The sequence below is a fragment of the Cydia strobilella genome, chromosome 4, assembly GCF_947568885.1.
Source record: "Cydia strobilella chromosome 4, ilCydStro3.1, whole genome shotgun sequence".
Classification (NCBI taxonomy): domain Eukaryota; kingdom Metazoa; phylum Arthropoda; class Insecta; order Lepidoptera; family Tortricidae; genus Cydia; species Cydia strobilella.
This window is the reverse complement of record NC_086044.1, coordinates 8,477,079-8,491,857: the sequence shown is the minus strand read 5'-3', so window position 1 is coordinate 8,491,857 and position 14,779 is coordinate 8,477,079. Positions and strand designations below refer to the sequence as shown.

The 14,779-nt window shown below is 44.9% G+C and overlaps 1 protein-coding gene across 17 annotated transcripts in view; it reads left to right on the top strand.

Annotated features, from left to right (window-relative positions):
• LOC134740986 (protein muscleblind) overlaps positions 1-13,930 on the top strand; it is a 496,603-nt gene extending 482,673 nt beyond the window's left edge. For 6 of the 17 annotated variants that reach the window (XM_063673685.1, XM_063673684.1, XM_063673687.1 and 3 more), the window contains 6 exons: positions 1,154-1,321; positions 2,742-2,825; positions 3,332-3,505; positions 4,448-4,657; positions 5,228-5,269; positions 5,380-7,265. In XM_063673685.1, coding sequence (XP_063529755.1) covers positions 1,154-1,321; positions 2,742-2,825; positions 3,332-3,505; positions 4,448-4,657; positions 5,228-5,269; positions 5,380-5,997 — 1,296 coding nt within the window. In that variant the 3' untranslated portion in view covers positions 5,998-7,265. Of the gene's footprint in view, positions 1-1,153; positions 1,322-2,741; positions 2,826-2,916; positions 2,980-3,331; positions 3,506-4,447; positions 4,658-4,939; positions 5,030-5,227; positions 5,270-5,379; positions 7,266-10,144; positions 10,230-11,200 lie in introns of those variants that run through there. The other 11 variants (XM_063673693.1, XR_010127841.1, XR_010127840.1 and 8 more) reach the window with 11 other exon arrangements.
• Positions 13,931-14,779: the final 849 nt, after the last annotated feature.

The following is a 14,779-nucleotide window of genomic DNA, read 5'->3' as shown; positions in this document are numbered from 1 at the left end:
TCTTTAGTCCATTTACATACCTACAAGTAGAGCCCTCACGTTATCATAGGTATGATCGGAACGTGATCACCCATTTAAGTTTCACAAATGGGTAGCTTGGAATCGAAACTCGGTTAAAGTAGACGACGCGGAGTAACAGGAAGTAATAACTTTATCCCGAGCTTAACTGTAGGAGTACCGTCCAACTAACATTATGCCTGCCAGTAACAAGTTAATCTAAATGCAGCCGACTGCTTCCACTAGCTAGTTCTAGCACGCATCGCCGAAGTTTAATAACTGAGAAATTTGGAACACGCCCGCCTTCGATCCGATCGGCCGCTAAAGATTGAGCTTCTGTTTGTTCTTACCAAAGTTAGTCGCCACGGTTTATAAAAGATACAAACGGTAAAAGTGTTTACAAAAGTAATTCTATAAATCATGCGGACATTATCAGCAAGCGCTCTGACTGGAATACTGAATATTCAGATGCTGTTTGTTTGTATTTACTTTGAAAGAGCGATAAGCACTTTTCCGTTTTTTCATTGAATAAAATATGGTGCAAGAGGCTCGCGGGCGGCGTGCAACGATAAGCCGTCAGCGCGGCTCTTCCCGTCACGTAGTGCGACAGTTAATTACGCGGATGTAAATAAATCATCGCAGACGGGTGCGGCGGGGAGGGCTTCGATTCCGAAAGGCAATTATCTCGCGCCTCATTGACGCCGAAAGTGAGCCGAGCGAACCGCGCCGCCCTCGCCCGCCTCACAAGTATGTAACACCACCTAAGACGCGAATATAAGGAAAAATCGAGTGGAGGATTTCTGATGGCTACGTGCCTGGCTCACAGCAATTGTGATGCATGGAGGGATTTCCGCACACGCCGGCCGATATTGAGCCGAAACTGCGGCCGCCGGCGCCACCGCCATCCCGTTAATACATTATTGCTTATCGGAATGATATCGAATGAGGTCCGCCATTTTCGTCTTTTCTTAGAGCCGAGAAGTATCGCTTACCTGAGACGCGTAACCCTTATCTTCCCTCGATTTCCGCTTAGGTAGCAAAAATGGCATATTGGATCGTGTTACCAAACATTACTTTGTGTGGATTTTATCACGACGAAAACCATTCATATTGATGTGAAGTTCGACGTCTAACATGGAATTACTTAACGTTTCAGGGTCGGTGTAACCGAGAGAAGCCGCCTTGCAAGTACTTCCATCCGCCCCAGCATCTGAAGGACCAGCTGCTGATCAACGGTCGAAACCACTTAGCTTTGAAGAACGCCCTAATGCAGCAGATGGGGCTAACGCCGGGCCAGGTGATGCCCGGCCAGGTCCCCGCCGTGGTCAGTACCCCCTTCACCCTACCCCTGACTACTTTTTAAGCGCTTGAGCGATCGGTCCTCAATACGGACTGTACTCACTGCACGCAACACGCTGCTTTCGGTGTACCTATTACTGCTATTCCGTAATTTGATAAGCGTTTATAATCACGTAGAACTTTTGATTAGATACTATTCTCGTTAAAGTTGTGCCTCTTTTAAGGATCATATTTTTGAATAAAAAAAGGCTAGTTGTAAGTATGTCTAGTTAGTATTTATTTTAAAATGTGTGGGCTTAGAGCCCAATGCCCCAGCAAGCTCGGTTCTCCATACGAACGTAGTTACGCTCTCATTTTAAAACGACTAGCTAGATTACTTACTTTGTACTTACAATAGGATAAGGTTATATCTAGTCCTGTAATTAGTTTATGTACCATACCATGGTTTAAAAAACCGGCCAAGTGCGAGTCGGACTAGCGCACCGAGGGTTCCGTACTTTTTAGTATTTGTTGTTATAGCGGCAACAGAAATACATCATCTGTGAAAATTTCAACTGTCTAGCTACCACGGTTCATGAGATACAGCCTGATGACAGACGGACAGCGGAGTCTTAGTAATAGGGTCCCGTTTTTACCCTTTGGGTACGGAACCCTAAAAAAACAGCGATATTAAGTTTTTCATACAAAACTTGTTTTTGCTCCATTTCGTTGGTTTTATAAACTTTAGCTATATAAACTAATTACAGGACTAGATATACCTCATGTCATTGTATGTGCAAAGTTTCATTACAATCCAACACGTACATAGTTTAAAGATGAGAACGAAACTCCGTTTGTATGGGAAGGTGAAATTTGGCCGAACTTGCTGGGGACTCTTAACATATCGAATCCATTTGATCAATGTATCTAGGATCATTTTTATTTGGATGATTATCGGTGCAGCACTCTTTTTCCAAGTTTTGAAAATTATGTAAATGAAAAGTTTCGGTATGACATGAGTGCGTATAATTCCATATCCAGTAGCGTACGTTTAGCAATGTTTGTATATAACTCACCAAGGCACAACTTAAACTTCGTTGCTGGCGGCCGATCGCTCCACACTGCTTGAGCATGTTTGTATAATTAGTTTCTTAAGTGGCATGACAGCTCACCAAACTTACATGCGTATGAAATGGGTATAAGGTTACCTTACGCTGGTTTAATCACCCTAACTACTTGTACGTTCCCTCACTGTTCACACTATCGCTGAAGTCGCGAGCCAACCCCCCTCGGCGTCCCTCTTTGCATTCGTCCTTGTGTTGTTAAATTGGGTCGATGTACTAACCTAGTAGTTGAATAGTTGCATATGCGATGCGCGGGGTGACGTCGAGGCGGCGCGGACGCGGCTGGGCGCTGCGGGCCGGCTCTCGCACGATGAGTAGCGTGTTTGTGTGGTTTTGTGTAAGGTGGGCGGCGTGAGCGGCACCGGCGCGGCCGCGAGCCACATCGCCGCATTGGACCCGATCAGTCTCGCCCTGCTCGCCCCGCAGGTAACGCAGCCGTCGCAGGTCGCAGTCGGCGCCGCCGCAGCCACTACACCTCCTCACATCCTGACACCCTCACTTCCTATCTTATTCACAGATAGCGCTTCCACGTACTTCGCATCCACTAGAATCCGCATAAAGCCCCATTATCCCTGCGTCTCCTTCTCCTTACGATATAACTGGTGGCCGGTGGAAGCTTTACTGGACAGACCGTATGCTTCAATTGAAATATATTTCGTTGATTCTTGTTTAATGCATGTTTAATACGCTTGTCTGGCTATATATTTATAACAACTATAACACACGAAACGACTAATATTCAATCGTAGGTTTATAAATTATATTGGCTTGTGGTTTATTTTGTACTAAATGCTTGCTGTGGATTTTGTAACAATAGGCGGTATATATATAGAATGTAAAAGGCTGGGTTATAAATATGTAATTAGGTAGTGAATTGTTTTATGTATGTTTCCGTATCGACCGGTTGGTAACACTTAGCTTGTACATGACAGGCGACGTCCCCGTACCTGTCGGGCGTGCCGGGCTCGACGTACGCGCAGTACTACGCGCCGCAGCTCATGCCGGCGGTGCTGGGCCACGACCCGAACGCCGCGGCCGCCTCGCCTCTCGGCGTCATGCAGCAGCCCGTGCTTCAGCAAAAGCTACCACGCACCGACCGTCTCGAGGTAACTATACCTTTATACTACTATCCGACACTATTACACCTGTGTAGCGCTTCCTAATAATGCTATGCCGGGGACCGAACTGGTCTTAAGTAGCTACATAAACGCTGACAGTTCGATATCCCTTGGATCATAAAAATTACCTTTGCCCCAGTTAACTAGTCCAGTAATTTGTTTAGGGAAATTTCATCAAAATCGAAAACTGATAATGTTGCAGTCCCTAGTAGTATTGTCGATATTAGACTGAATTGTGAGTAACATTGGTCTCCGGCGCATGATTCGGTGCCCGGGTCCATGCCCGTCCCGTGTGTCTGTGACGCGCGTGCGCTTCGCAGCACTCGCTTACTCCCTCTGGTGATGCGACTGCACTGTTGGCGCAACAGTACCATTGAAAGTTCACTTACTGGACTGTAACGGCTCTTACATCGATTTGCGCCTACAATGTAGTTGCCGAATGCTTAACCCGGAAATTACTCAGAATAGCAAAGGGTGGTCCAATATTTTAATATATCGAAAAATCCCCATGATATTGAAATGTACAAATAAATGCGACGGATGCGTATCTCGTTAAATTGGTATTAAATTTGATTGAAATAAACAAAAGCGGCGTCCGGTCGAGGTCAATACATATATTACTAAAATTTAGGGCCCAGTACCGAATATCGAAATTAAATTTTCATAAATGATGTTTCCCAGAAATTTTGCTCGACGATGCGAATAACTATATAAAACGTAAAATCTGATGCCTGCGTCGAGCTATGTACATTTAGAAGTGGAATCGATGAGGTCGTTATTAGGGGCATGAGGCCGAGTCAGCAGCGAGTGTAGGGTTTGAGGCCGGAGCCACGGCCGATAGGGTGTCGGGTTAGCGGGCTAGTGGGTAGTGGGCGAGTAGAGCGTAGCGAGGTGCGCGAGCGGCGGACATGCTGGTGTGTGGTGGTGCAGGTGTGCCGGGAGTTCCAGCGCGGCGCATGCAAGCGCGCCGAGTCCGAGTGTCGCTTCGCGCACCCGCCGCCGCCCGTGGCCGCGCACGACGACGGCTGTGTCACGGTGTGCATGGACGCCGTCAAGGGCCGCTGCGTCCGCGACCCCTGCCGCTATTTCCACCCTCCCCTGCACCTGCAGGCGCACCTTAAGGCGCAGGCGCGCGGCGCGGTACGCCACCAGGCTGCACGCTCTTGCCTCGCTCGCTCGCGCTCGCTTCTCTTCTTCCGCTTGGTTTCGCTCGCCGCGACGCCGCTTCTGTTCGCAAAGCTTATTATGTTCAGTTCGCCGCAGCGCCGGCTCGCGCCACGCTTCCGTCGCACTCACGCTTCACTTTATTTTTAGTTTTATCTATCGCATAATATCACCTTTTGCCAAGCTTTAGGTGTATTCTGTGCATCTACTACATCGTTATTGTTTCTGTCCCGTCCCGCGACGCTTCGCTTCACGTAGACGGCCGCAGCAGCGCAGCAGCCGGCAGCGAGCGCGACTTCGGAGCCGGGCAAGAAACGGCCGGCGCCCGCCGAGCTCGAGCCGCCACCGGTACAGCCGCCAGCTTTGCACGCTTCACCTCCGCTCCTCGCTCCTTCTCCCTCCGCGCGCCTCTCCCTCCGTAGCGCACCGGCACGCAAGGCGACCGGGAGCCCCCCTCGCTCGCCTCGCGCCCCGGCGCACCACTACGACACCCTCCACCCTCGCGACCCGAGAACCTCCGTTCAACCGTATTGTTTCTCGTTTCAGATGGACATGAAGAGCGTCGGATCCTTCTATTATGATAATTTCGTAAGTATCTCGACACGGTCGGGATCGATACAATCTCTATGCTATCGTCCGGATCGACCGGACGGCAGGCCTCCGCTCTATGATACTCATCGATCGTTTTCATCTTTCAGGCCTTTCCCGGTGTGATGCCGTACAAACGACCCGCCGCCGACAAAGCGGGCGTCCCCGTGTACCAGCCGGCGACGACCTACCAGCAACTGATGCAGCTGCAGCAGCCGTTCGTGCCCGTGTCATGTGAGTACCCCGCGCCCGTCTCGTCCGCCCCCCCGACCGCGGGAACGCCCGCCACCGCCTCGCTGGCGCCCACGCCGACGCCCACGCCGGCGCCGCCGCCGCAGCCCGCTCCGCCGCAGCCGGCACAGCCCGCCTCGCCCGCGCCCGCCGCCGCCGACCCACAGCACGACCCGGCGCAGGTGGCGAAGGAGGTGGCCCATAAGAACTACGCGGCGGCGCTCGCGCTGGCCGCGCAGCAGTCAGCCATGGCGCACGCGGCGGCCGCGTACACGCAGCAGGCCTTCAAGGCGCGCGCGGGCATGCCGGCGGGCCTCATGCGCGCGCCCTTCATGATGCCGCGCGGCTGGCCCGCGCCGCCCATGCCCATGCCCGCCTACTACCAGCAGCCGTACATGTACGCGATGCCTCCTCCCACGCCGCCGGCGGCGGCAGCCGCAGCCGCCGCCGCCGCCGCGGCCGCGGTCAACCCCTACAAAAAGATGAAAACGACATAAGCGGGGCTCGGCAGGCTCCCGCGGGCGGAGGGGCGCGGGGCGCGGGGTCTCCGCGTAGAGACTCGTACTGTGTGGCCGAGTGTGAGCCCCGGCCTGTCGGGGCGGTTAGCGCTAGGCGTGTTGTCACATTTGTATTGTATTATTGTAAGGACGAGGCGAGAGGATTCGCCCTCGCCGAAGTCTCCGTAGTGTAACGCTATATCTATTCTATTGTGTATTCTACTCACTTACCGTTATTATCTTATGCGTGTATATTTCTCGTATCTACGATCCCGGTAATAATAACGCTTGAATGCATGACTGTACGTTTTTTTATTACCTCTTGTCGATCGTCGTTTATCGTGAGTATCGTCGTACTGAGAGTTGAGCGCTTAGTCCGTCGATCCCGCTACGTACACGCTTGTTCTCGGAGGAGGTCCGCACGGGTGCGCTTTGGCCGATGTGTCGATCCCGAACTTAGTGGTTTCCGGCTTGCAGCTGCAGGCCCGCACCTAACACCGCCGCCTTCTAATTTTCGCATGGAATAGAACCCACCACCCTATACGTTTGGCTCATCAGGTATTGTTCTCATTATTCTAGAGGCTCCTCGTGTGTGCTCAGTGTGCCGGCGTGCTCACCACTAGCGCAACAGTTGCGGCGAGCGCCGCCACCGCTTTTTTATTTTCGGTCGCACGTTCTTTCTATTTATTTTGAACGCTTTCTGTTACATGCCTTCCGAATGACCGCTTCGGCTGTCGTTGCAATCTTTTGTCGCTTTTTGTGTTGGGACGGTCAGGCTGTGCCCCGACCAACGCGCCCTTTGTGGTTTACACCGACGAGCGCGGACAGGTAACGAGTGCCGCGTGCAGTGACCACCACCGCCATTGCCCGCACGCTTGCACCTAACTTCTCCCGGTTGACTCTGTAACCTTGCGTCTCGACGCATGTCGCTTATTAACGCTGGCAATTAGGCCACCTGCCACCTGCGTAGACGCCGCGCACTCCCTCGTAGCCTCTCGAGCTCTGTTCTAACCCGCTCCGCGGCACGCTAACCCTTCACCCTGCCGGCGAATGCATCTCTGCTAGCATCCACATTTTGTATGCCCTTTTATTTTATTGTGACGCTCGAATCGATTGGTTTATCGGAATTTATTACATTTATATTTAAGAATTTTAACTTTAAGACTAAATTGACGATGTCATAATCATAAATGATGGAAATTATGTTTCTATTATAAGAGAAATAATTATTAAAATATAGAATAGAAAACTGTTTCAAAGGCCTAAAACTGTTTTTTATTTAAACTCAGTCACAGCTATGATTTTTACTATTTAATTTTATCAATAATTCAATACAATATGAGCGCAAATATCCATATACATACTAAAAATTGAGCTTGCTTCGTTTACTATGCTTCAGTAGAGACATTTTAGTTTGGTTCTTCATGCTTAAAAGAGTGCTTATGTAGAATAAGCGCTTGTTAATAGTGCCACCAACAGCCCGAGCACACGATCACTCCTAGCGGCTATTCACACCAGCGCCCAGCGGGTAAAGGTACGCTTTGGTGAAGTGAGCTTTTTAATCGACAAGCCATTCACGCACAAAAGGAAGATAAACGCGGATCAGTTAGACATTATGATATTATATCTTCCTTTTATGCCTATGCAGGTTTCCAGGTGTCGTGTTTTCCGATCAATTTAGAATCTAACAAAGTACCTACCTACTTGTACAATGATGACACATATGATTCGGATATGCTGTGACTGACTGACCGCAACGCACGGTCGCGAACTGATGGCATCGCTTATGCGTCTCAGGCGTCTCATGTGTATCAATGTCATCATCCACATCAGCCATTTAGTCTTTGTGCTGTACCTGTATTTGATTATATTGTAATGAACAGTTGATGCTACAACTTATATGTTGATGATTTTTAGTTTTGTATAGTGCGACATACTTGCTTTCAAATGTGGAAGAAGTCACTCTACAGTATTGCCTTGCTTACACCCGGTAAGATACAATCAGCTTACTTTAATATCCTCAGTATAAGTGATTTCCTGTTTGTCGCCTAAACTGAACCGTTTCTCGAGCATGACTTGACTAATGAGCCTACAAAATGCTTCTTATTAATTTACCAATAATGACACACTCACTCACTGGCGGCTTCAGTTTAGGTGGTTAAGTTAATTAAAATAATGAAGCCAAATTTTCTCAACTGTTAAAAAGTTGACTGATTGACATTATTCGGAAGAAAACCCCTGAAACACTGCTGATATTGCACTTTAAAACTACACCTCTACTTTATTCGTCAACTTTTTAGCACATTGAAATTCACCGCTTACCAGTGTCAACTATCAACCGCTAATAAGGGGGATATATTTATAATAATATAGATTTTTTCCAACCTTAATGCTTTTACATTTAATTTTATTTTTAACTGTGCGTAGTTGGTAGTTGAAATGAAAGTGGTGAAAGGAGACATTCGAAGTGACTCGAAGCCACACTTGCTTTCAAGCTTTTAAGGTCCAATCACGACAACATCATTAGCATCTCAACAGACACGTCACTTCGAGTTTTCTCCGTCAATGCTTAAGTGCTTCGCAGTTGCGGCTTCAATCCTCGCTTACGTTGAGGCCTATCTGGTGCTTACTCAAGTGTTCACGTAGATGTAATAATAAATACTTGGTTTTCTTTTGTTTGTCGTACAGTAACCGCACTCTCTAATGGTCATTATGTTGCAGTTTGTACTACCACTAACATGTCACGTCCAGAACTGTCATGTAAGCTAAAGGTATACTTAAATTTATTTGTCTATTTACATTGTAACCATGCCTACGACCGAAGCATGACCGGCCCGTGTCTCACCGAGAACGGGCGGTGTCTAATCATCACGGCGATGCAGCCACATACCGTAACTTCCCCACACAGCCTCTTAAGCTTTGTTATAGCAACAGTTGGTACATATTTATTGGGTACACTTTGGAAGCTACAAACCTCTAGTACGCCCTTGCCCTGGTAAAAGTTGTCTAGCATCATGCTTTAGCTTTTTTGTAAAATATAGTCACGCTTAAATGAGATTGGCTGCGCAATAATGATTATACTTCAAGCGTTCTGCATGCCATTTAGATATTATATATTCATACCTATTATGTGCATAATGCAGCGTATCTTAACACCACTCTCTGACGGTAACGGAAACGCGAACGAGTTCCACTCTTTCGGCTCGTATTAAATGCTGTGTAAATGTATTTATCAACAGATTTTACAATATAAAGGTGACACACACTTACCCGGCGGGCTAGTCAGTGAAAGAATGCTTGGAAGGTCCAATCATATTGTGCAACGAATCTTGTAAAGTTATTGTAATATTAAAGCAGCGAACAATTTCGTTTCTCGCCTTCCGTGTGTCCCGTTTATTGTTTATTTATGTAGCGAATGAGAAACTACACACGCATTGTTCTATTTTCTGATTAGTGTTTTAGTGTCTACTTCTCTTTAACGGTAATCTGTTAGAAATTGCCAATCGAATGCTCTATTTGCTCATGTGACACGTCTCGTACTATCTAATACTACGGTTCCTCGACTTGCCCTGCTCTTTGATATTACAAAAACTATTTCAGCGTTATTTTTCAGACGGCTGTACAATAAGGATACTGTTCAATGTCAGATGTATGAATGTTCAAAAAAGTTATCAACTAGATTTAGTATTAACACAATAACAAAATTGTTCATGAACCGTTATCTTGTATTGAGAAAGATAATTATATTTTACCAACAAATATTTAAACTCAAGTCTTAACTGTTCATGATGTAGTAATATCTACTACCTATATATAGCAGTCACCATACAGAGCTTCCACAATGATCAGGACACTTGATACTACAAAAAAAGACCAAGTCGATTGACAATAATTAAGTAATTCATTGCAACGTAACGTAAGCGGTACTCATTTATTACTGAAATCGTCCGCAATATTTAATACAAGCGTACTAAGAGATCGTTTTATACAATATTGTTCCGAGTGAAAATTCTAACATAACCACGGAATATGTAACTTTGGTCACTGGTTCCTAGACCTAGGGGTCGTTGGAAGTACTGTATGGTCGCTTGCGAACATGTTGAAGGATAATATAACGTACCTTAATAAGAAATTATTATATTTTCAGTTACTGGACACCCTCCCGGTGTGCCAAGATTTTAATCGACAAGGATGTACAAGACCTACCTGCAGATTTGTTCATATTCGTGAAGGTGGGTTTAATTGCTTTTTATTATACCAATAATGATTAGTTTTTAAATCACTGCAAATAAGTCGTGTAACTTTCTCAATTAAAATATTAATCATTCAGTCTGGTTACTGTCACAACATTTATTTATTTAAAAAGGCCAACATCTTAAAGCACTAATTAAACTAATTTTGATCAAATCTTGTCGTGAGTCCTTTAGTCCTAGTGTTTTGACAGTAATTTTAATTAGAACGACTTAATTACAACCCTATTTTAAAATACTTACATATTTCACTTTACTATTTATAGGTACTACCTCTCCTTTCCCTCGTATTCTATGCATGATTGATCACTGTGTATGAGTATGACTAATGTTAATAGTCAATAAGTAGCAACTGATTTAAAGTGGTTTGTAGTCCGTAATTATTTAGAATATTAGAACATAGTAAATATTTATTAGTACGTTCGTTTCCATATAGACGGACCTAACTTAACTCCTTAATATTTTATATACGTTCGTAATAGAAATGTAGGTAGTGTTAGATATGTATTAAATTATTTAGCCTACCTTTTATCTAGTCTTATAGTTATTTATTAAAACGGTGTCATTTTTTATATTTTCAATAATACTTATACATTATTCATATATATATTTATATATATATAATATCTTGCCTGAGTAATAAAGATTAAACAACGTATCAAATTCAATTACTTGACAAAACTGTACGTCATTTTCATAAGATAAAATGTCGTATTGCTCGACACTGCCCCAGTAGTTGCATGCAATCATTTTAATTTCTCGATCCATTGATAACAGTCAGGTCGGAATCTACTGGAATAATGGGTCAAACTGTACATTACCTTAAATTTTGGCAAATAATGTTACCTATCGTGTATTTAATTTTGTGTAATGTAATTTTACCTAAACCTGTGTCGATGTGGGGTCGTTGTATAGTTTAGTAAGTTTTTAACATGGCGGTTGTGGCGTTCCAGGGTGCGGGCTGCAGGTGATGGGGTGCCGCGTGGTGGTGTGCCGCGACGCCGCCTCGGGCTCGTGCCGCCGCGCCGCCTGCCGCTACTACCACATCCCCGTGCAGTTGCCGCCGGCCCTGCGACCCCCCTAACCGCCCCGTCCTCCCCCTTCACCCTCACCCCCCCCTCTGCCCCCCTCTCGCCCTCACCTAGTTCTTCACCCATCCGAGTCCGGTCCCAGGTACCGGCCCGCATCGCCGCGGTATTCCATATCGATCGCGCCTCTGGCACACTCGGGTTCGGCAGGTTCGGCCGGATCGCACTGTCGCTCCCGCTGCTGAGGTGGTGATATCTTAGTAAATATCGGTTAGTGTAGACTGTAGAGCGGCCGAAACGAGTCGCGCCCTACGCCGCCGGCGCGGCCCGCGACTCGCTTCCGCCGGGAACGTTCCTTACGAGTAAGTCTTCGGGAAAGAGTGTGTACATATTGTAGCGGGATATGATTCTCAGGCACGGTCATGCGATTGTGATATGAATAGATTTCGAGGCGCCGGAGCCGTTTGAGTAATTTTATCGAGGTCGTACCGAGATCGTCAAATAGTAGTTAGTGAGGTTTCAAATGTTTTATTACTATTGTATATTTTTTTTAAGATACGATATGAGTTCCTGTAAAGATCGGTGCGTCTGCCGTTTGGCGTCGCACAAACTTGTTGTATATAAGCGATATAATGTTGAGATGGGCGGCGCGGCGGCGTGAGTCACGCTCGCGGCCTGAGCGCCGCCGCGCCGGCCGCAGCTTCTGGCGAGACGGCCCAGGCCGGTGTCAAAAGTTGCCTCACCACACTCCTAATGTGAGCATTTTTGTGAGAATTATGTTAATTTTTTATGAATTATAAAATTTTGTTTTAATAGGTGACAAGTTTACAGTAGTTTAGATTAAGTGAACCAGTAATGAAACACCAATAGAGTAGCCGCTTCTCTCCTTCGGCACTAAAACTTTTGACGCCGGAGCACAATTCACGTCCCGTCGGGCGACGCCGCGCGCGCCGCCCGGTTCACACTTAGCATAGATCACGACACTCGTAGAGTGATAGAGGACAGACATTCGAAATACAATGAACGTTATCGGACAATATTAAAATGAAGAAGGCATACTTCCAAGCTATTTAAATTCTAGGATAGAACGTCGGCTTTATTCCAGATAGATTTTGCTAGATAATCATTATTTTATTGATATCGATCCTCGTTTATCGAAGCACAAAATAGTGACCGGCGATCGAGTCCGATTACCTCTCGGGGAAGTACACGAAATAGCTATCGTTTTCGACACAAACAGTATTAACGTTTTGATCAAATTTATCTCGTCGTATGTATGTAGGGGTGATATGCGGATAGAGAGAGGCGGGCGTGCGCGCTAGCGCGGCCCCGGTGGCGATGCGAGCCACAGAGCGTGGCATGCCGCACGGCACACGCCGCACGGCACAAGCCACTCGGCCTCGACGCCGCCGCCGAGTCCGGGCGCGCGCACCCCGGAGGCATGGAAGCCTAATGCCTAATATTATTCCTAGTCCATATCCTTTTTGTTGATCAGTCATGCGATTAATATTAGAATAAATATTAATAATTTGATTTATTCCTCCCATTTAGTGGATATTTTGATAATGATATATTAATAATAAAAAATATTTAAGATACATAATACATATTTGATTCTAAATCCTCATAAAGTGACACTACGTTAGTAATTTAGTCGGAGGGATACTTGTGCCGTGATTATATTTTTAGGTATATATTATGAAATAATTCCTAGCGTCGGAATTAAAGAAGTGATTAATGTGTAAGCGTGTTATGATATATTTATTGTCGTATCGTAAGTGGAATGCCATATCGATAAAAGGTGAATATATCGGAAGCGGAGTCAAACTCATTAGAACTCGTTGCGTTTGTGTTTATGTTGGTTGTTATTATCGGTCCGTGCTAGTGGCTAGGGTGAACTGTTCACTTTTATCAATACGGCACGCAGACTCTTAAATGTATAAGTTGTCATTTTATTTTTTGTTGAAATTTATCGTTTCATGGATTATTTGTTGCCTATAATTTTTATAAACAAAATTTTATGATCTGACGCATTTATTGTAAGACAATCGATTACTTTTATAATTAATTAGTGTGATAAAATTACTATGGTATCAAATTGCCGTTATGAAAGATTGAACATCGAAAGTATCCTTCCTGTTTAGAAGGGACTCTTCTGGCCCAAGGTTTCTAGTGGATTCTATATTTTTTTCTTTTTGTTGTATTTTTAATGTTGCGTGTTATAATATATTTCACATAATATATTTCATTTTTGTGATATTTTTAACTATAAAGTACTGTTATTATAAATCCAAGTGGAATAATGATGACCTAATAAAATATTCAAGAATTTATTTGTAAATCAAAAAAAAATGTAAAACTGTAAATATATTGACAAAAAAATGAACTGCAACAATAATTGATTATTATATCTCTCGTCAAATACACTGTAAGTTCTTTGAGTACCTTCCTAATGGTATCTAATTATGTAGTACAGTCTACTTAAAGGTAAACCGGTCCAGTGAACAAAATATTGATAATATTGTGAACATTTTTTATTCACGAGCAATCACAGAAAGTACATGACATTGTAATATTATTTATGAAATTACTATGTGATGTGATCTTCGGATCAATTTTGAGTACAGTATAGATAATAAACAACTGAATATGTGATTTGTACATTTTATTTATACCTTTCTTTTACAAATACTGCTGATAAAATTAACACATTCGGCCCGGCCACGACATTGCGCGACCGGTGGCGGCGGCGGCGGCGGCGGCGGCAACCATAGGTTAGAGCGAGGCAGCGATCGGACCTTTCGTTCCCGCCTATGGTTACCGCCGCCGTCGTGGCCGGGCCGTTAAAAGTGGATCGGGCCAAACTAAAAACGAAGCACTATGAATATGTACAGACAATAAGATTAAACTTTAAACGGGTGTTTTGTCAACTGTCGTGTATAGTATGAATTTTCTCAATGATTTTTACGCCTAAGACCCTAATCTGTTAAACAAAAGCCATTGTTTCTTTTGTGTGAGCGGTTAGCTCCCGTATAAGCCACGCGCACAGACCACCCCCAGGCGGTTTTCTGTGGCCACGCGTCAAGGCAGCAATGTCCTTTATAAAGCAACTGTATCGTGGTGGTTTTAATTTAAGGTTCAAGTCTATGTACGTCTAACGTTTTGGTAATGTAGGACGATCGATCACCTCGATGGAGGCGAGCGTTCATATTATTACATAGATTTGAACCTTAACCCTTAAATGCATGATTTTTTGTATAACTTTTTAATAAATTGAAATAGATGTGTCATGCTGTATAAAAGTAATAAATGTGATTTTGGATAGCTGCATATTGAGCCACGGACCATCAAATATACGATGCATATATACATCATTATGCATTTAAGGGTTAAAACCAATACGATATAACAGTTTTTTAAACGACATTGTTGCTTTGACACGCGCTCAAAACGGAAGCTGACCGCTCGCATAAAAGAAACAATGGGTTTTGTTTAATAGATTAG